The sequence below is a fragment of the Astyanax mexicanus genome, chromosome 8 (assembly GCF_023375975.1).
Source record: "Astyanax mexicanus isolate ESR-SI-001 chromosome 8, AstMex3_surface, whole genome shotgun sequence".
Classification (NCBI taxonomy): domain Eukaryota; kingdom Metazoa; phylum Chordata; class Actinopteri; order Characiformes; family Acestrorhamphidae; genus Astyanax; species Astyanax mexicanus.
The window spans coordinates 19708767-19734968 of NC_064415.1; the positions used below are offsets into that span (position 1 = coordinate 19708767).

General features: G+C 38.6%; 1 protein-coding gene across 1 annotated transcript; it reads right to left on the reverse strand.

Moving 5' to 3' along the window:
• Positions 1–893: 893 nt before the first annotated feature.
• Positions 894–24387, reverse strand: dok1b (docking protein 1b). Its single transcript, XM_007242035.4, has 5 exons — positions 24234–24387; positions 9247–9540; positions 7612–7702; positions 4471–4643; positions 894–2804 (listed from the first exon to the last, which is right to left on the reverse strand). The coding sequence occupies exons 1-5, from the start codon at positions 24288–24290 to the stop codon at positions 1614–1616; spliced, it is 1806 nt and encodes a 601-aa protein (XP_007242097.3). The 5' UTR covers positions 24291–24387; the 3' UTR covers positions 894–1613.
• Between the last annotated feature and the right edge of the window lie 1815 nt (positions 24388–26202).

Consider the following 26202-nt stretch of genomic DNA (forward strand, 5'->3'; position numbering starts at 1 on the left):
TTTAAAGGTCAGGAAGTATGAGAGGTTACTGTCAGACAAAAAGGCAAAACACTTCCTCATTACACCAATGCCACAGTATAATGACTGCTGTATATTTGAATTGAGCCTGGAGACACAAGCTGTAGGTCATGAACGTTTCAGCACATATGGGTTGTGTATCGACAATCTCACGGGTGTCAGGAATTCTGCATTACAGCATTTAGAGCAGCTCTGTGCAGGAGTGCAGTTCTAAATGAAAGCAGACTCAATTCCGGAGAGCAGCAGTCTGCTGTCCCTTCACAGAGTCCGTTCTAGGGCCAAAATGTTTTTGTCATCTTTTTCCAAAGAAAAACATTGGTGTGAAGGACAAGGCACCGTCTGCTTTTTAGCTTAAGAAAACTGCCGATTGAAAAAAAAAAGTAAGGCACAATGTGATGAATAGATCAGATTCTGGCAGGCCAAGAGGGTGGCCAGTTAGGAAAAAAATCCTCCAGACAGTGGAAGAAAAGAGTGAGGGTGGGGGGAGAATGAAAGGAAAGGAGTGAAGGAGTGAATGAGAGAGAACACAGGACAAGGAACAGCCTGTACCTTCAAATAGAGCCGGGCAGATGCGGATTAATTTAGCCAACATTCAAACCTCACTTGAAGTGAGGCCTTATTTTAATGCAGATGGTTAATATTCACCAAGCATCAGGCTGTGTTTTATCTGTTCTGGCATCCCTTCAGCAGTCATTTAGCAGGGAAGAGCACGGGAGTGAATAACTAACAGTGAAAGAGGAAAAGAGCATTCAGGGTGATTTCATGCCCTCCTTTCCAACTCGCAAAGACAAAAAAAAACAGCTCAAACAGATTCAAGGAACTGAGATTTTCCTGGAAGCAGAAAACATGCTACCAAAAATTCATAAACAGAAGACTTGATTTCCTATGAATCTTTTTTTATTACTGTTATCATCATAATTTTCCATCATATTGTAAACAGCACAGCTGTTTCTGACTTCCTTCAACACACACATAGCAGTGGATTAGTAAATTGCTACATTTAGAATCTCAATAAAAAATGTACCGTAGATGTGTGCAACGACTGTCCATATAATCTATTAACGATGACTATCCAAGAGTGAATTGTCAGGCATTGTAAGACAACAGGACAACAAATTCCCTTGCCTTCCAGTTTTTCCTGACATTTAAGTGCTTTGCAGTCTCTAAAATACAAGTCACAGACTTATTTTGATTCACAAAAAAGAAAAAAGGTAAAAAAATAAGTGCAAAATTGTGATATATTCTAGAAATTATACCATATGGATAATCCACAGGTAAAAATGTGTTTAACAAGACACATCTGTTTTCTGTAAAATATGTAGTTCCACTTTCCTCCAAATTTGAAGGTATTCCCCCGTGTCACTGTTACTTATCATCATCAACCGCAGTTCATTGTCTGTTGTGATGACACTAAACAGCACACTTGCTCTGTTTCCTCAGTCACTGGCAAGTAAGAAAGGCTTTCCGTCTTTTTGACTCCAGAGAACTCACCTGACTCGCCTGACATTGCCTAGGACCAAGTTCATATCATGTAAGAGAGCCACTGGAAGTCAGAAGTCAGGCAGTCAGAAGGCATGAGTTGTCACTATTTTGGGTCAGATGTCGCCCAAGTTGTCGTAAATGATGTCTGGTGTTCGCATGGCAGGATGCCAAACATTGGTTGGAGGCTTGTGCTTAGATATTTTACTATAAAGCTCCACCTGCTTGCTTACTTTTCCGCCAACACCCCATCCATTTATAGTCCCTTCTTCACCACCATAATAGTTACTGGTGCTGCTATTGTTGTTGTTTAAGTTAGCTCCAGCTTTACCTTGAGGCAGTGGAGGCGGGTCCTTCCGGGGAAGTGCTCCCTTATTGGGTTTGGGTGCTGTGAGGGGTTTCGGACCTTTAGGCCGGGCCATAGCCTGAGGAGGACTTGTCTTGGCAAAGGCAGGCACGCTATAATCATCAAAACTGGGATTATAGGGCACCTCGTGACCCTTAAGTTCTTCAAGTCCTCTACTCCTCCAGGGTTGGTTCTCTAGTCGTGCCTCATCGTACAATGTAATAACGGGCGGGCCTGCTGGATGGCCTGCTCTTCCTTCAGGTTCATCATAGATGTGCTCTGCTGCAGTTCCTTCTGCAGGCCGTCTGCCCCGTGGATCAAGTCCCAAAGCTCCAGTTCTTGGGGTTAGGTCAAGAGTCACCCGGTCGTATATATCTGAATAGAATGGCTCAGCCTTGTTGCCTGGATGACGGCCTCCCCCTTCATCTCCGAGTGGGCGTAGCCTCGGGTTAGGAGTGGGTGTAGGTTTGATGCTGTCTATGGGGTCAGAATAAAGACCATCTCCAGGATTCGGTGGAATTCGAAGGGAGTCAGCAGGCTCTGAGTAAAGATTAATTTGGTCCTCCATTAAAGATCCACCTTTTGGCCCACGAGGCATAGGAGACCGTGGCGGTGTGCTTGTAATAGGTGGTGGGGGCTCTGGTAGGCTGCGGCCCTTTAAATTCTTGCCTTCACCTTCCCTTCGGCCGATAACACCATCTGCAGATCCGGGCTTGCTGCCACCAGAGTCCCCATCTGGTTCTCGACTGTTCCCCTCAGCAATGGCGGCACGAATCTGCTGCAGGGCGGGACAGTCGCCGTCAAATGACGGACAGCTCTGGTGTCGTTCCTCGGCCTGGGCTTTCTGTTCTCGTATTGCGTTCTCAACAATCTGGAAGATCTCGTTGCCTTGCTTTGTTTCGAAGGTGAAGTTCCCTGGACCAGACTCACAGCGCCGTCCAGCCTCGAATGAGAACATTACCTACACAAGAGATCATAATGAGAGCATTGGTTAATATTCGGTTTTAATAAACAATTTGGGTCAGGATGTAATAATTAAAAGTTGTGTACACAATGAACACATTAAATGATTACATACACAATATGAACAAAAGTATAAAAAGATTAATTGTGCTTTTGTTGGAGTTACTCTTCAGTAAATATCTACTGTCTAGGGAAGGCTTTCCACACTGCTGTGAGGATTTGATTGCATTCACTGACAAGAGCCTTAGAACGGTCAGGATGCTGGATGATTACCACTCTGCTCCACACTATCCCCATCTCCACAACTCTTCCCAAAATTACTGAGAACACAGTTCCACTGCTTCACAGCTCAATACTCATGGGTTATATTCTTCTCTAATGCATTCATTACAAGTGATGTCTGCAAACATTTGGACCTATAGTATATTTAAGATGCATTTGGCCCTTTTATATGGAATGTATTCTTTTTTAATCTAAAACAAAACTGAACTTCTATATCTATATACTGTATATTGACACATTTATCTATATTACAAACTTGACACTCAAGAACTAGTTAGTATTAGTCAATAGTATGTAACTGGGGCACACCATGAAAACCAGCCCTATACTGTATGTTTTGTAAAAGAATGTAGATGAAGCAAGGGAATTAGCACATGCAGTTTATTCAGATCCTCGAGAGATATCACAAGTTTGATGCCTCAACAGTTATCTGCCACCTTAACCCTGCCTCCCGCCCACTCTTAAGGGAGAGAGGAAGGCCAGCTTCCTGTACCAGACTAGTTTCTATGGTAACGACAGGAAGCAGAGTTGGAAACAGTGGTGGCCTCAAGTTCCTGCTTGAAGTGTCAGTTTTAGTAGAGGGCAGCTGTCACTGAAAACGCAAGGTGAGCACTGCCACAAGATTATTTTAGGCGCACTGGTCAGCATAGTTGTTCAGGTCCAAGGACAGATTAAAAACGTTCTATGGGTGGGTGATATGACCCTAAAAATAATAATAATTGTCTTGTTTGAAATGAGATTAAATGCCACAAGTAATACAAATACAAAATACGCTATACTGCCAAAAGTATTGTCTCACCCAACCAAAGCATTGAACTTCGGTTCCAATCACTTCCATATCCACAGGTATATAAAACCAAGCACCTAGACATGCAGAGCTTAGTAAATTCCAGTGTGGTTGCTTGATAACAAATTCAAAGTGATTGGGAGCAAAAGCAACTCGCTCGGTCAGTATTAGAGCAGAGTCAGTGGATGCTGAGGCACATTTACATAAGTCAATGATTAAAGACCTTAAAACTTTATGTGACCTTCGGATTAGCTCAAGAACAATGTAGAGCCTTATGGAATGGGTTTCCATGGCCGGGCAGCTTCATTCCAAGTCTTACATTACCAAACACAATGTAGACAAAGATACTTTTGGCAATATAGGGTACTGGTAGATTGCTTTTAAATAGAAAACTGCTATTATTACTATATAGATTTTTTTTAATTGTGACTTTTATCATGTATGATACCATTTTACACACCCCCTTATCAGATGTGGCTGACTGTACAGGAAAAGATGTGATTAAATATCTGAAACATTTCACCATTTTCAGTTCTGGTAACCTATGACCCAGTTAGCTGTAAGAAAATAAAGTTTAAAATGGACTAAAACTCACTCTGTCTCGTCCGTAGCGACGCAGAAGTTTGTAGGGCCACACTAGTTGGTTCCGTTTAGTCTTAGGATCTTTCAGTATCAGATTTTCTCCATCTGCTTTAAGCCAGTAATTACCCAGGAGTCCACACCGTTCAGATGCTTCTGTTTTTTGGACACTCACCCAGAATTCATTGACTATGAAATCAGAGATATAGTAAGAGAGAGAGAGAGAGAGAGAGAGAGAGAGAAAAAGGGGGGAAGACAATGTTTTAGGGAACACAGTTATTGGCCGCCTTTTTCTGACATAGATAGATACTTTACTGATCCGTGATGGGAAATTCTAGAATGTTATTCAGAATTAAATTCTGACATGTTTTGAATGTTCTGTCATTGCTCTGAAATCATTATTGACATTAAATGAATAATGGTAAATAACTATAAAACTGCATTTCCTGAAGAAAACTGAAGAATGGAGTGCAGCTGATTGGGATAAACAAGAGTTCACAAAAAAAAACTCTAAACAGATGTGTATGGGTCAGTATGACAGTGGATTAGAGCTGAAGGAGTTCAGGCAGCTTTGTGGCATGGATGAAAGTAAATAGAAGTAATAAGGGATGAAAAATGGCAAATAAAGAAAAGTACGGGTCAATATGGCTTGTGGTGTAGAACTTGGGGGCCTGCCCTGAATGAGAACATGGCATTTGGTGGCTGTCGGACAGAGGGGAGATAGGGATTTGGTAGGAGCGGAAAAGAATTTGAGGCAATGGGAGCAATAAGGGATGAAATAACAATAAACAGATCAATGTGGTTCAGTATGGTTGGGAATTAAAGCTTGGGAACCTGTAGTCCTGAAGGAGTATGTGCGGTTTGAAAGGGAGGAAGAAGGGGAAAAAATGACAAAAAAAGCGGTGTGGTCAGTATGACTGTGGATTAGAGTTTGGGGATCTGCCCTGCAGGATTGTGAGGGGTTTGGTGGTTCTTGGACAAATGAAACTCTAGGCCCTGGGCATGGATGAAGTTGAATGAGAGGAAGAAGGGGTGAAAAATGGCAAATAGAGGAGTGTGATCAGTATGCCACTGATTTAGAACACAGGAGGCCTTCCCTAATACCAAAGAAAGGGAGTAATGAGGATAAAAAAGACAAATAAACAAGTGCAGGATAAAACAGCACATTTTTTCTTGGGGACCTTAGATATCTGAAATGGTGTGCATTGGCTGAGCAGAAATACAGTGGATGGGTATGCATTAAATTGCAATAAAAACAGGGATGAAAACGATTGTTGCAGGTAAACAAGTGCACAGATCCAAAAATTGTATACCAGCCCACACAAATCAATCAGAACAAACTGTCTAAAGTTGATATCTCAAACAATGCGACTAGTATGGTGAAAATCCAGAATCCAGAAAAAGATGAAGCTTTGCAATGCACAAAGTTAAGAAATTAAAAAATAATAAATCAGAAAAAGCATTTTCATATAGATTGAATACTGCACAAATCTCTGTCGTACATAGCTAAGCTTAACTGGCCAAGCTTAAGATGCTTAAGCATGTAATTCAAAACCGGTATTCCTCCATATTTCACTAAAAGCTCAATTTCACAGGAGGTCGACAGACTCCCGTGCCTTCCTTTTCAACACCCCTATACATACATATATAGTATGTTATATATACACGTATAACCAGGATGTTTATCTATCACAGCTGGGCCAGTGGGTAGGTCCGCCATATCTTACTTCTGACCAGGTTAGCTTTGTTCTGCGGCTTATCAGGACCTGCAGAAGCTCGCAGTTGTTATCAGTGGCTTCACTTCAGAGAGGCTCTTTAAATCCCTCCAGGCCAGTGGAAAATTAAGGTCTGTAAAGTCAACAGTTGTAGTGCAGCGCAGCAGATCAGCCAAAGTGAGATGGCGTCACTTTGCATGCTTGGTTGGTGTCGCTGAACTGCAGATGTGTTTAATTTAAGAACACACCCACCAACACCACCACAGTGCATATGATGCTCACACACACATAGAGACACACACCCACAGACAGATCATGCACTTTTAAGACAAAGTGAGGATATGAGTGAGTGTTCCAAGACTGCAAAGTCACAAGCTTCTTAATGTTAGTGCTCACTCACAGATTTTTGAGGAACTGAATGATGCCCTTCTGAAAAACAGAAGTGTTCATGACCTCCATTTCCCTAGAAACATTCAGATTCTGGAGTTAAATTCAGAGAGAGAAAGATAGTGAGAGACACTGCTCACTGCTGTCTTGACTGTTTCCATAAAAATAAGTATTATTATCTCTTTTTTCTTTCTTTTTTTCTGTCTCTCTTTTTTCTCTCTCATCTGAATGCAGTGGACGGCTGTCCTGAAGGAGGAGGTTGGGTGAAAATGCTTGAGATTCTGTCCTAGTCTCTGTACAGCCCATTTGTTTTGCTTAGCAACATTTTTGTCTTTAATTCAATCACTTTTAACAACCTTAATAGTATGACTGGTATTACAGTGCAGAATGTCCTTTTCTGTGTGTGTGTGTGTGTGTGTGTGTGTGTGTGTGTGTGTGTGTGTGTGTGTGTGTGCGCGCGTGCACCCGCATGTCTGTCACAGCAAGGAAGCAGCTCTCTTCTCTATACTGTCTAGTGTAAACACATTAACAGCCACATTTTTCCAGGGCTGTGTGCCGAACATGTGACTAGGGAAAGCACCCTTCCGCCTCCAAATTGCGTGAAGCCAGTTTTTTCTTTTACCATGGTTATGGTTCAGGTACTGGCAGCGACGGTGGGCCCTCAATCAACATAAAAAGACAAACTTTTTAAAAACCCAAAACTGTGCCAGTGCTGCAACCGGACAGGAAAATATTTCACAAGACCCATTTTGTTTCGGCACTTGCCCCCGAAGGCATACGATTTATGTAATTCCTGTCTTTATCTATTGTCCGTGGCAGCGAGGACTCCCAGACAGAGCATAGCCATGACTTTGTGTTTGCCAGCAGGGAGAGTATGAGAGTTTTCTTGATTAAGAGCCATAGAGGAAAACAAGAAGGGAAAATGGGAGGAAAATCAGCTCTCGACCGGCTGTAGTTGACAAAAAAACAATCTATTTTGTAACATCATAAAATGACCAAAATATGACAGAAATATGGCGCAAGCCCTCTCACAGTCCTTTTGCACTTTCTATTACCTTCCTCTCTGGAGTAATAGATCAGGTTCTCAGCCATCTGAAGCTCCTGTTGTCCGTTGGAGTCTGGAATACCAAGAGAACCACTCCCTCCCTGAAAGCAAGAGAAAGAATAAGAGAGATGCTGAGCGTGCAAAGGAGGCAGCTGCCCTTCAAATTCCCATAAAAGCTCAAAGACCCTTTCCCTTTGGAAATTCCCAGCATGTATCCGGAACATGCCTAGACATTCCAATTTGCAACATTTTGTACACAAACACAAACACTTCTGGACTACATGGACTGTGTTTGTGTAGATATGCGGTGCAGACAAAAAATATATATTTAGAATTGCTTTCTAAACAGTAATCTGCAGGATGTGTATACAGTTATTAATTAAAAAAACTGGATTTGTAATAAGTAGGTGTGGTGTGGACCTGGTTTAAGATATAGCAATTATTGTTTACATCTCTGTGAGTTTCTTGGTGCTCATTCAATCAGCTTTACTGACTATTTAGGAGCATTTTGTGGTTATGTAATAATAACATACTGCAGTCCTGTAATCTGTTTCTCTGCATACTCTTTTAGACTCCTGTTACCCTGTTCTTTAATAGTGAGAACCCCACAAGCCACCACAGAGCAGGTGTTATTTGGGTGCTGGGTCATTCTCAGCATGCCTGTGACCCTGGCATGGTGAGTGTTGTGATGGAACGAATGGTTCAGACATTGTGTACCTGCATTTAGCAGTGCAGCTGGAGTTTTTAAACACTGTGTTCAATTACGGTCCTTTCTATTAGACATTCCTACCTAGCTGATCCACGTAGTACCAGTAGATAAAAGTAAAGTCAGAGACAGAATCTCTGAATCTGTTGCTGCTCAGTTTGTGTATGTTATCCTCTAGTTTTTCATCAGTGGTCACAGGTCACTGCCCACGGGGCACTGTTGGCTGGATATTTCTGGTTGGTGAACTATTCTTAGTCCAGTTCAGTGACTACAATGTTTAAAAAACCCAGCAGCACTGCTGTGTCTGATCTACTCACACCAGCACAGCACACACTAACATGCCACTGCAGTGTTGGTGCTGAGAATGATATGAAAATATAATACCTGTTATGAGATGACACTGTGGAAACTGTTAAAAGTTTTCAAAGAAACAGATTTGTTATACTATAGTCTGTAAATTAAACTCTTCCAGCAAAAAAAAAAAAAACATATCAACCATTTCCTTTTTTTTTGGTGAGAAGTTTAGTTTTTTTTTTTTTATTAATTTATCCGTGAAGTCACTTAAAATAACTTAACAACAGTAAAGATGTGAATATTATTAGTTATTCATTGGAGGGGCTCATTAACACAACCAACAAAGTGCTTCTATATAGTCAGTGGAGCAGATTAAACAGACAATGTGTGTAGAAACAAGGTGGTGTTAATGTAATGGCTGATCCATTTCTAAAAGTTTAAATTTGCTATAGAACATTATGTCTCTCAATGTATGAGCTCAAACAAATCATTATTATCATGTAAATTTTGTCAAACAATGGGAAATTTGTATGAATCATTTAGTGACGTTTAATACCCTTGACAGATCCGTTGCTCTGATCTCACCAACGACTGAGTAAAAGTAACGTTAATAAAGATGCGTCAGCTCAGTCAATGACACCTCACCTGAAAGGCAATCTCACACATCTTCTCCACCCACTCGGTTGTGATGTGCTTTTCGGCTGCAAACACATGCAGCTTGTCGTTAGTCTCCACACAGAAAGCAGCCATGTTGTCTTTGGGGCAGGTTTCAGTAACAGCAGGAAGGATGCTGATACACTCTGAGAGACGGATGATCTTTTTATCCAGTTTTTTAGTGCTTGGTTTTTCAGTGCTGCTGCCTCCGCAATCATAGAACTCGAGCCGTGCGATTCCGTTCTGACTTGCAGGATAGAGCACAAACCAGTTCTTCTTCCATTTCTGAAAACAGATGAGGAGGAGATAAGGAGGTGGTTAGATTGAGAATTTTTAGCAAAACATTATTTGATATTCTTTCATGAAGAGTCAACCTTGAGCTACACTTTAAGAGCTACACTTTTCTTTAATTTTACATTCGATTAAACAAACAGACAGTATTTAAAAGTCATTGTTTGGATAAAGTGGGAAGTCACAGAATGTTATCTGTAGAGTATTTGACTCTGAGATTAAATACCTGGCTTATCTAAGGCACGGGGTCATGAGTGCTTAGGTTGCTGCTGGCAAAATGATTCAGTCAAATACCTTTCATGAGAAATGGATCAATAGGAATGGTTTAAAATAAACATGAAATTAAATGTTGTACGCTAGTTGTTACAACAAAAAAAAGTAAATAAATTATCCTTAACATTAACACTACCTTCTTGTTTCTACACCCACTGTCCACTGTTTAATTCTGTAATTACAGGCTGTATTCAGTCTGTATACCTTGCATACCTTATTAGCCTCTTTTCACCCTGTTCTAGACACAGAGCAGCTTTTATTTGAGTGGTAGGTCATTCTCAGCACTGCAGTGACACTGGCATGGTGGTGGTGTATGAGGTGTACGACACAGCAGTGCTGCTGGAGTTTTTTAAACACCTCATTGTCACTGCTGTACAAAGAATTGTCAACCAACAAAAAATATCCAGCCAGCAGCATCCTGTTACCACAGATGGAAAACTAGAGGATGGCCGACACAAACTGTGCAGCGATAGATGAGCTTCTGTCTCTAACTTTACAGCTACATGGTGGAGCTGCTAGTTAGGATAGAGTCTAATAGAGCAATCCACTAATACCATCAAAACAGACCCTAACACCTCATATAATAAAACCATGCCAGGGTCACTGCAGTGCAGAGAATGACCCACCACCCAACTAACATCTGCTCTGTGGAGGTCCTGTAGGGCCATTAAAAACAGTGTAAAAAGAGGATAATAGAGCATGCAGAGATACAGATAAACTACAGTTTATAATTATAGAACAACAACGTGCCCCCAAATGCTCAGTGGAGCTGATTAGATGGACAACTGAGTGTAGAAACAAAGAGGTAATGTATATCCAAACTCTGACTGAGATCTCTATACCACACAAGCCTGTTACTTTAAGCCTGTTTGTATGACAATCATAAATCGTAGTCACATCACAATCTTTATTTAGCATCGAGGTCACCATTGAGAGGTAACCGTGAGGAAACCTACGTTGCCAGTGAATATCATTCCCCTTCCTCCAGATGCACAAAAGAGGGAAGGAAAGCAGGGAGAATAAGCAGGGAAATAAACAAAATGAGTGGCCAAGGACACCTGTTGAGTGTGTGTTTGTATTTTTTATTTTTTTTGCATCATTGACATTGGCCAATATATTAAATGGATAGTTGCTGGTGTATTCATTATAAGCCAAAAAAAGGGCCATGCAATGCTGGCTAACTACTACAACTGTCCGACACTAGCTGTGCTACTTCAAATATTAATTGATTAAAGCAAAGTTATATTTATTTTGTTTTAACCCTCCTGTTATGTTAATTTGTCAGGAACAGCGATGGTGTTTCTGGGTCAGTTTGACCCAACGCATGTTTAATTATCCAAAAGGTGTATGAAAACAGAAAAATCCTAACAAGCAATGTAAACATTTCATTGCTAACTCCATTGCTAATTATTCTATCAACATTTAGTGCAATGGTGTTACTTTCCTCTAACAGGTAATGGTTCAAATAGGATAATTTACCAATTTGTTATAATACATGTTCAATTTTTTATTACATTTGAAAGACCAACATATAAACACATTAGTTTTAAATAACACTGAAACATAACAATTGCAATTTTGTTTTTACTTTTTATTTTATTTTTATTTTTTTGCAGGCGGTGCTTGCAAATATGTGAAATGAACCGTTTTCATATTATGTTTTGATTCCATTAATTAAGGCAAGCAGAAGTAGTTTCATACTGAAAAAAAATATACTTTTAACTATTTTTCCTAGATCTTCAAACTTTAAAATGGGTCAGTTTGACCAGAACATAACAGGAGGGTTAAAGTTATAAAGTTATACCAGGATGTGTAGTCTCTGTAAATTCTAATCGGCAGATTCAGTATATACATTGGCAGATATGTACATGTGCAATTTCAGATATCGGCATTGGCCTCAGGAATTCGCACGTCGGTGTCACTATGTTGTACCATGACACTAAAAGTGCTCACAATAGTAAATGATCACCTGTCAGTAACATTCAAACAGCAGGGAAATAGAACCCTTTTTACTTCTGTGAAATAATCTGGAAATTAAGATAAGAAAGGCAGGTTACTATGTTGAGCAAACACAATAAATACCACACCTTGAGGTGGGGAAGTTGACAGTTCTATTCTAGCCCAGTCCGAGACCAAACAAATGTACTATATGTCTGAATGTTTGTGGACACTTTAACTTTAGCTAAATTAAGTTGCAAAAAATAATTCCCAGTAGAATGTGACTGTGGAGCAGGTCAATAAACCAATTGGGCCTATGTCTAATATCAGGCATGGGCTAGAGGGGAATACCTTAGTGCTCCTAGCTTTGAGCTTTAGAGCAGTGGAACTGGGTTATCTAAAATGATGGTGCTCCAACCAGTACTTTAAGAATCATCCATCCAGTCCTTACTAAAGCTCGTCACTGAATACAATCAAATCTTCACAGCAATGCTCCACAATTTAGTAGCAAGCCTTTGCAGGACATTAGTTACTCCAACAAAAGCAGGAGAAGCAAGGACCAACAAGGAACAACTGAATGAGCAGGTGTTAGGGCTGTACGATATTGGAAAAAATTTACATTGCAAATGTTCTTTTTGTCTACAATATATATCGCAATATTTCCTGATAAATACACCACAAGAAATGCCTTAAAAGGTCTTACATTTCGTTAAATTAAACAAAGTCTGTTGCACTACTAAACAGAAAAATTAACATCTTAGACAGATAAACTGTTAAATATGAAAACAGATGTGCCACCATGTTAACACATAACCCAATGAAAGAGTGTTGTTAGTTCCTTCATGGAGTAACTGGTCAAAATACAAGAAGGATCAAGCACCATACTGCCCTTTTTAGCCATCCTTAGTACAACCAGATTAAGTACCTGCTTCTTTAAATGATATTTGGCCACTGCTCACACCCTATCCTCACAAACCTTTGATACAATGCAGATTAAATTGTAGTTCATTTAAATTTGATATGAGTTAAAATAAAAGGTGCTCGCTCATTCATAACCCTGACTTTTAGTTTTACAAGGCAACAAAATGAAGTTTGACAGAACAAGAAAAACAGTTTAGATTTTTTTTTTTAAATGACATTTCCCACGGCAGCAGAATCTAGTACTACTTCCACCAGCCTACAGACCTATTTGCATACATCAGGGTACATTATAAAATAAAAGACCAGTCACTAGTTCAAATATGAATTGGAGTTCCTGTAATGCTCAGCATGGCATCTGTTTAAAGATAAATCCCACCCTTTAACAAATGAGCCAATCAGCTTTGGAGGAGGGTCAACATTTGTCGAAGTAGTCAGAAGCTGGAAAATCTTTGTTTGTGTGCATTGTTGAGCCAAAAGCTACAAATTGTTCATGTTTCAGTTTAAATTAGATTTTATCAGTGATTTAAAATATTTTTTGGAACTGTAATTTGACCTTTAGTTTTTGAGAATTTGGGTTTCTTCCAATTCATAGAGATCAGAGCCTGGTCTTGTGTGTGTCTGGAAATATCTGTCCAATTGTATGGCAACGATGCTGCTAAGTAATTAGATTAATCAGATTGCTGCAGTAATACGTAGCCTTAATAAAGCCATATTTCATAACTATGCACTTTATTTCAGATAGGCCATAATGCCACAGCATGAATACTGTCACCAGTAAAGATATAAGGTGCAGAGTTGGGGAGAAATTTAAAAGAGGGTTACAGGCAAAACCATACTTAGTAATACAATTACCAAGAAGAGCTTTAAATAAAGCATTAGTCAATTGAAGCTAATGGTAGCATATTGTACCAACCTAAGCTAAAGCTAAAGTACCTAGTAGATGTCCAGCAAAATCAAAAGTAAGTAAACAGAACCGAACCACAGGAGAATAATCCAGTGGAATAAGCTTGATGCAAAACTGAAAGCATGAAAAAAGTTTTCTTGTTTAACCGCCACATTTATAGATTATTCTACATAAGCTAATGCTAATAATAATGCCAACTTAATATTAATTTAGTTATAATCTCTCAGCAATCACAAATGAAACACTCAGTAAATGATACATTGTATTTAACCTAAAGCTTTTGTTCTCTCTCAGTGCCATAAAATGATAAAAATATTATAGTGATGCCAGAAAACAGTATAACAATAAAGGCCGTCATCATTAAAATCTAATGCGTCTGCGCCTCATCAGTTCAGTAAAGAGGAAATGTGTGGGATCCCCAATGTGCTATGCTTCCTCCAACACACTGCAGGTGTACATTATGACTGTTCCATTTGCAAGTTTGCTCTGCGCCTTCTTTCCAGCAGCTCCTCAGTAGAGACTATTTTAACACTTTGAAAGTGATCAGAGCACGGCACTTCCTCTACAGCCCAGTGTGCACCTGTGTGCAGTGATATTTCTGGGAAAATAGATGCTGGCCAGTCCATAGTGGAGGATTTAAACCTAGCCATAATGCCTACACACCTTTCTGTACAATTGTGTGTGTGTGAGGTTGTGTGCAGACACATTGTTTGCAAAGAATGACACAAGATCCCCAAATCATTAGCGGTTTCTTACTAAATCAAACCCAATTCATCATTAAATCTCACTCACTGATTTCCAAGCAGCTGCATTTTAATGACAAAGGTTATGTCAGAAGTGATTTCAGCACAGTTACCCCACCGAATCCATATAAGGTAAGAGTGAGTTTGTGAAATATATTACACAGTATGGAACTTATTCAAATAAGCCAAGAGACAGCCACTTCCTCAAATCTGTGTTCCAGCATTATCAGAGTTAACTCTGGTGTAATATACACACACTTTTCTCCCCACAGGTTTCAGTCTTGTCTTCTGTCACTATGCTTCTTTTCACTTTGTTGAAAAATCAAATATTAACTCAATATTCTACAAAGTTTCTATATGAAACATAGATAGATGGATAGCTCCACACTGAGGCCCTGCTTTTTAAAAGTGCACAGGTAGTTATTAAATAAAAAACACATTTTGTTTATATACACATTATCTTGAGGTACCTTTAGGTAGTTCTCCAGGCACTGGAGGCACTTAATTGAAATTAAGTCACAATAGGCAGAAATTAAGTCCAGGCACTTAATTGAAATTAAGTCACAATAAGTCGACTGACGAGTGCGAACGAATAGATAGTATAGGGAAACAGACTGCAAATTTAATTCTGTGGAAATCCTATCCTACCTATTTGTTCATGCCCATCAATTATCGTGACTTGACTACCTCAAGGTATTGTGTGTATAAACAGTGTTTTTAATAAACTACATATGCCTCTAATAAATGTCAGGAACCTCAATTCTACCAATGAAGTGTAGAGCTACTTTGAGCTTGTTAATGGTGTAAAAATCTTTTTTTTTTTTTTTTTGCATGGGCAATGCTATGCTTATATTACTGCATTGTAAGCCTGTTGAGAGCATTAGATAAAAAAGTTTTTTGTTTTTTTGGGGGGGGAATTTGGGAGAAATGTACATCAAACATATACCTAAATAAATATCAAATTCAGAAAAACTGATTCAGAAATTGAAATTGTCTCTTCATTTTTACCAGATCTGTAAATACCATATATACCACATATTTTTAAAATATCAACTTTACAGGATTTTATGTTTATTTCGTATAAACACTCAATATATCACGATACCTGCATCAACTCTCTGATACTTCTATTGTGAGCTGTACCCTCATGTTCAGCTTTCTGGCTTAATGTTTATCCACAGGAGAGACAGTGTTATAAACTATTCTGAGAGCTCAGTTCTCTTTAGACAGAGGTGTTCACTGTTTATTTCCCATTTTCATAGATGAAACATTAACTAAGCTCTAGACAACCACACTTTTCACACTGTGTCTGTATTAAAATAGCATTTAAATAACGTGTTTGTATGTAATAAATAACTGAGGGCAAAGATGAAAGAAGGTTTAGTCCAGGTTGTTGCTTTAAATAAAGTTGTTGGTTTGATTAAACTTGAACAGACGTGTTAAACATTTCAATTAGGTAAGTTAAAGTGATCGTAAATAACGTAAAAGCAACAATAAAAATAATATTTTATAAATATTATAACTATGGCAAATGTTATAAAACATTTATAGGTTCCTCTACAGCCCAAAAATAGCTTTTTCCACTTTAGTTCTCGAGTCTGTTAGTGTGTTTACAGGGCCCAGTGTTACTCAAGTGGAAAGATAACACATTCTATTCTAAAATAGCTTGTTGTCAGTTCTATACCTCAAAGCTTTAAATAGTGAGCGTGTGAACATTTGTACAGTCTACACACATTTACCATAAATTTACACACTCACCGACACAGACACTTTAAGGCCCATTTTGAGCATTTGTGTGGGTTTATGTAGGTAAAGCATCAATGATCTGTAATTGCCCATGAGCCTGTCTCTGGCCTCTGATTGCCCTTTCTTGAAATACTTTTGGTAAAGTACTGACCACTGCATACCAGAATACCACACAGCACCTGCCTGATGGGTTGGAAAAGTACTTACATAGTCATCTAGCCATCATGGTTTAGTTTATGTCAAAATGCCTCATATCCTTACACTCGTGAATTGTTCCTGCTTTTACGTTTCACGTAAACTTGACTGATCTATCAAGACTGATAGAACTGACTGATCACTCACTGCCTAATATATCTCCCCACTTACAGTTGTGGTCAAAAGTTTACATACACTTGTAAAAAAACATAATGTTATGGCTGTCTTGAGTTTTCAATAAGTTCTACAACTCTTATTTTTCTGTGATAGAGTGATCGGAACACATACATGTTTGTCACAAAAAACAGTCATAAAATTAGGTTCTTTCATAAATTTATTATGGGTCTGCTGAAAATGTCACCAAATCTGCTGGGTCAAAAATATACATACAGCAACATTAGTATTTGGTTACATGTCCCTTGGCCATTTTCACGGCAACTAGGCGCTTTTGGTAGCCATCCACAAGCTCCTGGCAAGCTTCAGGTCGAATGTTTGACCACTCTTCTTGACAGAATTGGTGCAGTTCAGCTAAATGTGATGGTTTTCTTGCATGAACCCGTTTCTTTAGCACTGTCCACATGTTCTCAATGGGGTTTAAGTCAGGACTTTGGGAAGGCCATTCTAAAACCTTAATTCTAGCCTGGTTTAGCCATTCCTTTACCACTTTTGATGTGTGTTTTGGGTCATTGTCTTGTTGGAACACCCAACTGCGCCCAAGACCCAACCTTCGGGCTGATGGTTTTAAGTTTTCCTGCAGAATTTGGAGGTAATCCTCCTTCTTCATTATCCCATTTACTTTCTGCAAAGAACCAGTTCCACTGGCAGCAAAACATCCCCAGAGCATAATACTACCACCACCATGCTTGACAGTAGGCATGGTGTTCCTGGGATTAAAGGCCTCACCTTTTCTCCTCCAAACATATTGCTGGGTGTTGTGGCCAAACAGCTCAATTTTTGTTTCGTCTGACCAGAGAACTTTCCTCCAGAAGGTTTTATCTTTGTCCATGTGATCAGCAGCAAACTTCAGCCGAGTCTTAAGGTGCCTTTTCTGGAGCAAGGGCTTCTTTCTTGCACGGCAGCCTCTCAGTCCATGGCGATGTAAAACACGCTTGACTGTGGAGACTGACACCTGTGTTCCATCAGCTTCCAAATCCTTGCAGACCTGCTTCTTGGTGATTCTTGGTTGACTCTTGACCATCCTGACCAATCTCCTCTCGGCAGCATGTGATAGCTTGCGTTTTCTTCCTGATCGTGGCAGTGACACAACTGTTCCATGCACTTTATACTTGCGTATAATTGTCTGCACAGTTGCTCTTGGGACCTGTAGCTGCTTTGAAATGGCTCCAAGTGACTTCCCTGACTTGTTCAAGTCAATAATTCGCTTTTTCAGATCCACACTGAGTTCCTTTGACTTTCCCATTGTAGCTTTTGTAGCTGAGTCTAATCACTGGGTCAAATGAGCCCTATTTAAATGGGCTCATGAGAAGTCAACAGCTGTAGTCAATCAGAATCACTTACAAGAAGTGAAGAGGCCATGACATGAAGCTAATTTGATTGACACAACTCGCTACATCACCAAAATTGACAAATTTTGTTGCTGTATGTATATTTTTGACCCAGCAGATTTGGTGACATTTTCAGCAGACCCATAATAAATTTATGAAAGAACCAAATTTTATGACTGTTTTTTGTGACAAACATGTATGTGTTCCGATCACTCTATCACAGAAAAATAAGAGTTGTAGAACTTATTGAAAACTCAAGACAGCCATAACATTATGTTTTTTTACAAGTGTATGTAAACTTTTGACCACAACTGTATAACAGAGACCACTGTAGATCAAGATAATCATACAGTTTGGCATCACCTGTTAGCAGTGCTAATAAGTAAGTACACATATATGTACATACACATACTCAATATGGATACAAGTATTAGAACAGCATGACATTAAAGCCTTTTCCAGAAGAGGAAATGCTGTTAGAGACCCAAAGGAAGGTCCAACTCAATATTAATGCCTAAGGATTTTAATTGGCATGTCAAAAGCTCCTGTAGGCATTCCAGTACTTCTGTCTATATAGTGTATATTGTCTCACTGTCATAAAGAAACCTTCACAACCAGTTATTTCTATTTAGACAGAGGTTTTCACTGGTTATTTCCCATTTTCATAGATGAAACATTAACTAAGCTCTAGACAACCACACTTTTCACACTGTCTCTGTATTAGCATAGCATTTAAATATGCATGTAATAAATAACTGAGGGTAAAGGTAAAAGAAAGTTTTGTCCACTTCATGTTGTTGTTTTATATAAAGTTGGCGGTTTAAGTAAACTTGAACAGACATCTTATACCTTTTACTGAGAAATATATTAATAATATATTAATATAATAATAATCGTAAATAAAGACAAATCAGACATAAAAAGTTGATTGAAAATTAATTTTCTCTTTAAAACATTAAAACTAGATACCTCTGTAAATACAAGACAGTTTTGTGTAGATGTATATGTGGTCAAACAGCGCAAAAACAGCAAAGGGAGCTCCAACTCCATATTAATGTCTATGGATTTTAATTAAGATGCCAAAAGCTCCTGTAGGAATCCCAATACTTTTGTCCATATAGTGTATCTTCCCTCACTGTCTTACAGAAACCTTCACAATGTCACATTAAAACATTGTCAAAGAGTATTTTCATGCATACAGGGTTTGTGTGTGACTGCAATAAAATATTGCAATTACTATCTATTAAACTGTTTTTACTATATTTGATTTCTATATATTTGTATCTTTATGTTTTATTTTATCTTTATTTATACATACATTCCATCATTATTGTCCTTGTTGTCTTGTTTCACAAGACCAGTTATAGAACCATTTAATTAGCTGTACCACGTGTGAATATGTCAATGTAGAGCGCTAGTTTAACAGAATGCTTTTGTAAATGTGTTTTATTTTACAAGACATATGTAAATTTGCATATTTAAATAACCTCTGCTTCAATTGGCAGGCCTGTATGGTGCCAAAACTTTTTTTTAAAGCAATCCATGCTAGGGTACTTCTCATAACTTCAGTGTGAAAGTGAGCATAAAATATAAATATTTTATATGAGTTAATAAAATGTTTATTGTTTTAGAAATTGGGCAATATGAAAGTAACATACTTTACATACAACATCAAACTCATATTTCAAAAACAACATGGAAAAATGCAGGACCCACATCTGATCCGATCGTTTTATATTCTATAGTTAAAGACCATACAGGCAGTCTCTTGTCTACCATAGAGCTTTGTGCAATCACTGATCACATTCCTGTAGATGCAGCAGCCCCTGCAGTGAACACAGGCCCAGGGGGCACAGCAAAAGACAATATATAATATCCCTCTACAGTCCAGCGTTTAGTGAGGGTAAACTTTGTCATGCCTTAGAGCATGTCCCAAGTCACACAAAATTTCTGATGTTTTTTTACCCAAATCCCTGGTCCAAATATTATATACACCCCTACAGCCATGAAATACCTTAGTGATTAATTAATTACTCCTTTTGAGTCAATGAAATTTAGGGATAAATATTTTGATGGTGATGTGTCAATATGCTTTAAATCAGGGGTGTCCAAACTGCGGCCCGTTTCCTTTTTTGGATCGGCCCGCTTGGTATTTTAGAAATAGAATGAAAGTTGGCCCTCTGCTAAGCAGGTTTTTATAATGTGAGATCCAAAGTTTGAACGCTAGGTGTCAGAAACGGGCCAAAGAGTCTAAAAGCGGAGAGGATGCGCAGTTGTAGCGCAGAAAAACGGGCCAAAGAGTCTAAAAGTGGCAAGTATGTTCAGTTTTAACGCAGAAAAAAGGCCAAAGAATCTAAAAGGGGCAAGAGTGTTCAGTTGTAGCGCAGAGTCTAAAAGCGGAGAGGGTGCTTGGTTGTAACGCAGAAAAACGGGCCAAAGAGTCTAAAAGCGGAGAGGGTGTGCAGTTGTAGCGCAGAAAAATGGGCCAAAGAGTCTAAAAGCGGAGAGGGTGTGCAGTTGTAGCGCAGAAAAACGGGCCAAAGAGTCTAAAAGCGGAGAGGGTGTGCAGTTGTAGCGCAGAAAAACGGGCCAAAGAGTCTAAAAGCGGAGAGAGTGCGCAGTTGTAGCGCAGAAAAACAGGCCAAAGAGTCTAAAAGTTGTCATAATGAAACATCAATTTGAAAAATCTTAGTTTACACAACACTGTCAAAGTAAAATGGTGTGTAAATGAAAGTAATCAGGAAAATGAATTATTTAAAGTGGTATATTTCATTATTTGTTTTATTACAGAGTCTGTGGCCTGCACTTTAAATATATTTTTCCTTCTGGCCCCCAACAAAAAAGTTTGGACACCCCTGCTTTAAATCACTTTGGAGAATCAAAAAAGGGACATGTCTTACGTCATTTTAAGTCACTAAAACTCAGCACCACTTATTTAGAGCTAAGATAGGCAAATACACTGACAGCATACAGTAAATAAAAAGTGCTCAGATTATTTGCATTTCTGTGGTGCCATTTTGGTCAATAGTCATTATTGTAAAACTGAAATTTTTATACTGTGTAAATATTACACTGTGTAAATGAACTCTCAATACCGTCAGGCACTTTCAAGTGACTTTCTGAAGATAATTATGTTAGTCAAAGTCGAACAGCAGCTATCAATATATGTTATAATGTCTTATATACTGAGGATGACTGTTAACAGAACTGGGTTCAGCTCAATAGGTGATATCCTACAAGCGACACTGTGAAACTACCCAAACACCTCCAACCCCACCTACACATATGAGCCAACCTTGAAAGCAAACCGCTCCACATTCTGCAGTATTAAAATAATTTTGTCCTGCATGTTCACACTCCTGTCACCTCAGACGCAAAGTCAACTTCCTCTGTCCCAGCTTAGCAGCTAAGCAGGCATTTTTTCTCAGCCTACGTATCGGTATATATCAATTCATTTCAAATCAGCTTTCATTTGTAGAAAACTTTTTTACAATGCACATTGTCATAAAGCAGCTTTATCTGGACCCAGAGTCTAAGGGTGATAGGATGGGACCAAATATAGACTAAATATAGGCCAATGTCCCAAAAACAAAATGGGAACAACACAAACGAAAATTGTTATTTCAAAGAAATATACATTAACATTTTTACATACATTTTTCACAAACAAATAAGGAACCGTTGTTCACTAAAATGCAAAACTGTACCATCTCCACTAGCTAAAAGCAAGAATTAACCATTCCTAAAATCGTCACCGCTCTGAGCCAAATAATATTGCTGTTTACACTCAGTCTGACGTAAATTGGTAAGATAACTCATCATATCAAATAGGGAAACTTACAAATGCAACACACATATGTATTTGATCAGTCTGATATTGAGCAAGGTCTAATAGTGGGTGCCAAATAGATGGCACATTGCATTTCTGAAGTTGTACAGGCATTTTACATTCCCTGACCCACATCAGGAATATATCATATAGAAAGTAATGACTGGTTACTAAGTAAACTGTCCATGCGAACAGAACTCTGGCAGAAATATCATCCACATTGACTGAATTCAGAAGACCCAACACAGGAGGTCAGTGACTGGCCTAAAGCAGAGTCTAGTAAGCAGTTCCAAACTCACAACTGTTCTCTTGCTCATCCAACAAAGCCAATTAATTGCTAAAAAGTTAAAGAAAACAAAAGGCAAAATGTTCCATAAAGAAACACATAAAAAAATAACTTTTAAATTTGATTTTATTTTCTCCTGTCAGGTTTTGAAAATAAAAGCTTGTTGTGTGACAACGTCGATATCCACAGGTCTTCACAGCAGCTATGACTCTTATCTGTTGCCTCAGGGTTACTAATGTGAAATTGTTTGCTCATACTTTTCCTTTGCCAAATAGGGAGAATAGTTTCAAGAGACACATTAAGGAAGCTATAAGAATAGATACTAAGCCTGAAGTAGAGCCACTGGCTATGATTTTAGAGACTTGAGATTTGAGTGTCACATGATTCATGTCAGTGTGAAATACTGGTAAAAGCAAACTGGCTTAACACAGTGTGCTTAGCCTGCATGAACTGAGATGTTTAGGTGATGTAGCATTTTTACACTTTTTATTTGTGCTTCTGGTGAAAAGATAAGGCAACACATTTTCAAACGTTTGTAAATTTAGTGTAAGTGAATTAATAGATTGCAGAGCGTGAGAAAAGAGTTATGTGTGTGTGTCTGTTGGATACAATTTTTTTTGTAGAACTACACCTAAATATCCGACAGTGAAAATAACTGCTTTTCCTGAACGCTGTGTTCGAGCATGCAAGCTTCCTTTTGTAAACAGCAACGTCCAAAACAGAGGGCAGTCGTGCTGGTGGTGTGTGTCTGACTGTGCTGCTCATTCATGTGACTATCTCATGTCACAGGAAAGAGAAGAATGGAGCGAGACCTCATGGTTACAGATATGTGTTATGATTAACTGATATGAGTTCTTGAACTTCTGTTTTTTTTTTTTAATGAGTGGAATTATTCAGTCAAACGTTACACATAAATAGAAGTGTGTAGCAACTTGTTAAATTTACGCAGATACACGTTTTCTAATATGAATTTAATGGATTTGTACTTTTACTTTTGTATTTTTAACAAAATTTTACTTCAAGAAACAGCTTTCAAATTTTTCCCCAACTGATGTTCATTTTAGAACACGGTGCATGAAGTGATTTGCAGGTAGAGATATTCATTGTGTACATTACATTACGTACTGTATAATGATGAATCAATAACCCAAATACTGTGACTAACCTAGCTCTACATTTACTCAGGAATGTTTACTTAGCTATATGTACTCAAGTGTTAATTTTTATAAATTCTTGAGTATTTTTAAATAATGCTACTTTAACAGAAGTACTCTTGTGATTAAATTATTTTACTTGTGTTTAACACATTAGTCGTCAGATTCATGCCAGGTTGTTTGTACTGATTTACAATTTATTTTTTTTATTTAGACCACAAGTGCACCTTATGAACGTCAGCGTCTGTGCTGAGAGATACAGAAATGTACTAATAAAAGTACAGTGCTATAAGTTTCTCAGTACTAATGTAGTGTTTTGGTGCTTGTTTTTAGTAGAGCAGTTTTTTGGGAAGAACTTGGCGATACGATACATACCATATATTGGTGTCAATATACTGTGATACTTTTATATATTCATACACCCTTGCTTTTAGAGATGTAGCTTTATTTACTTGTAAGTGACATCAGATGGATATGAATTTGTCCAACTCTGCTAACTCTGTAAATATCCACCCTTAATAGAAGTGAGTCTGAGACAGTCTGGATGTAAATAACCTCAGACAATGTCCTCGATGTTTACAGCAACACATGGTTCATCTAAGTTCTGGTGCTGTTACATTATTACCACAGTATCTATCTATCTATCTATCTATCTATCTGATCTTACATTATTACCACAGCTCTATAACACTACTGAGAGAGTGAACAAAACTGTGTCTGAGACAATCCTGATGTAAATACTAAATAACTTAAGACAATGTCCTTGGTGTTTGCAGCAACACGCAGTTCACCTCAGTTCCGGTGCTGTTAAATTATTACCACAGCTCTTTAAAATTACTGAGAGAGTGTCTGAGACTATCTAGATGTAAATAACTTAAGACAATGTCTTTGGTGTTTGCAGCAACACGCAGTTTACCTCAGTTCTGGTGCCCTTACATTATTGCCACAGCTCTTTAACTCTATTAAGAGAGTGTGTCTAAGACTATCTAGATGTAAATAACACGCAGTTTAGCTTAGTTCTGGTGAACTTCCATTATTACCACAGTTCTAGTTCAAGTTTACTGAGAGAGTGTGTGGAAGTGTGTCTGAGACTATCTAAGATGTAAATAACCTCAGCCAACGCGGTGTTTGGAGCAGCAGACGGAGAGTGTGGGGGGAGGCTGAAGTCTGGAGGGAAGAACAGAGCAGCTTACCTTGCCGAACTTCTGGTGCTGGACATAAAGTTGCCCCTCTTTGACGAGAGTGTCCATCTTGTAGCGAGTGCTGGAGTCGCTCCTTTGAAATAAAACCCAGACTCTAGTCAACACGCGAGTCCCCCTCCTCTCCTCCTCCTCCCCCCCCCCTCTCTCTCTCTCTCTCTCTCTCACTTCTTCACACTTCCTTCCAAGTACGTCTCGCTGCAGCCTGTAGGAAGGCGGAGTTGGACATCCAACTCCGCCCACATCCAACTCCGCCCACATGTGCTCTTGTACGCCAACCCCCCTACTTTTTTGTTCAAGAAGCACTGTGTGCCACGTGAAATACGCATATAACGCCGATGTTGCGCTAAATTTACGCATATCTTGTGAGTAGTTCCACCACGTAGCCTTGGCTACAGCACAACACATGCTGTAGTGTAATGCACAGATATCACAAAAAATAGGCTATATATACAGTACCAGCCAAAAGTTTGGAAACACTTTCTCATTCATTTTTGGTTTAACATTGTAAATAAAGTAATACATAAGGAATCATGTGAACTTAAAAGTGTATGATTTTATTGTTTTTCTTATATGGCATGCTGCTAACTTGTGGTTTATGAGGCTGGTAACTCATTCTGTGTAACAGAGGGAACTCTTCTTTTTCATCACGTGTGCCATTTCTCCTTTATTTTATACAATAAGCAAATAATTGCATACAACGATTTGCTGTTTCCAAAAGATCAATTGCCTCTGTCCTGTATATCACAATACATTAATCTGTCCCACTCACCAGCAGAGTAAGCCATTATTTCACTGCATTAATCCTTACATTTAAATTTGTTAAACTAGTTGCCAGAGTGTGTAGATTTTATAAATTTATTTTAGACTGGTAAATATCTCCAGAATTATTGATTAGCTATCATAGGAATCATTATTTACTTATTATATAAAGTTAAAACTTACGATATACAGTTTTTGGTTATGTTCCATATGAAATAAAGAGCACATTATCAATCATGGCTTTGCACTGGTAGAGGCTGGTCAAAGGGTGCATCTGATTATTAAAGTGTTTGATTGTTAGATCACACCTGTTCTCTGTACTGTAATGCTCTATACTTCATATTACAGATAGACAGTGCTTCTTATCACCACTCAGCAGGGGGAAGGCTATTTGTGTCATAGGCATAGCTAATATATAATAATGATATTAGAAGTAATTCTGCATCTTCACTGTCAACAGGGTGCTGAAAATATTACAGATGAGAATGACACAGCTGCACTGTATAGCATACAATTTAGGACCACCACAGAGCAGCTATTATGTGGCTTGTTGGTTATTCACAACACTACAGTGACACTGACATAGTGGTGTTAAGAGCTGTGTTGGTATGAGTGGATCCGACAAAGTAGTGCCTCTGGAGAATTTAAACACCTCATTGTCACTACTGGACAGGAAATGCTCCATCAACCAGCATCATGTGGGCAGCGTCCTGTATTCAGCATCAAGTAGGCAGCATCCCATGGGCACTGATGAAGAATTTGCAGATTTGCAACAAACTGTGCAGCAACAGATTTAAAGATTCTGTCTCTGACTTTTCACTCACAATGTAAAGCAGCTGTTGGTAGAAGTGTCTAATAGAGTGAACAGTGTTTTATACCTATTGTATATTATACACCAGTAAACCATTATGCAACTAAAGTGTCCTAGATGCTAATTGGAGCTAAAAAAAGAATAATAGAAGCAGAAACAAGCAGGTGGTAATAATGGTATGCTGGATAGTGTATAACGATAGAGTACAATATATCAAATGCTGTGGTTTCAGAAATTAAAATATATGTATACATAGCTATTTTGTCAATAATAATAATAATAATAATAATAATAATAATAATAATAATGATATCCCTCTCCTGCTTCTCCTCTCCCAATTTTGTATGGCTGACAGTAGTTCCCAGGGAAATTAACTCCATTTACAAACAC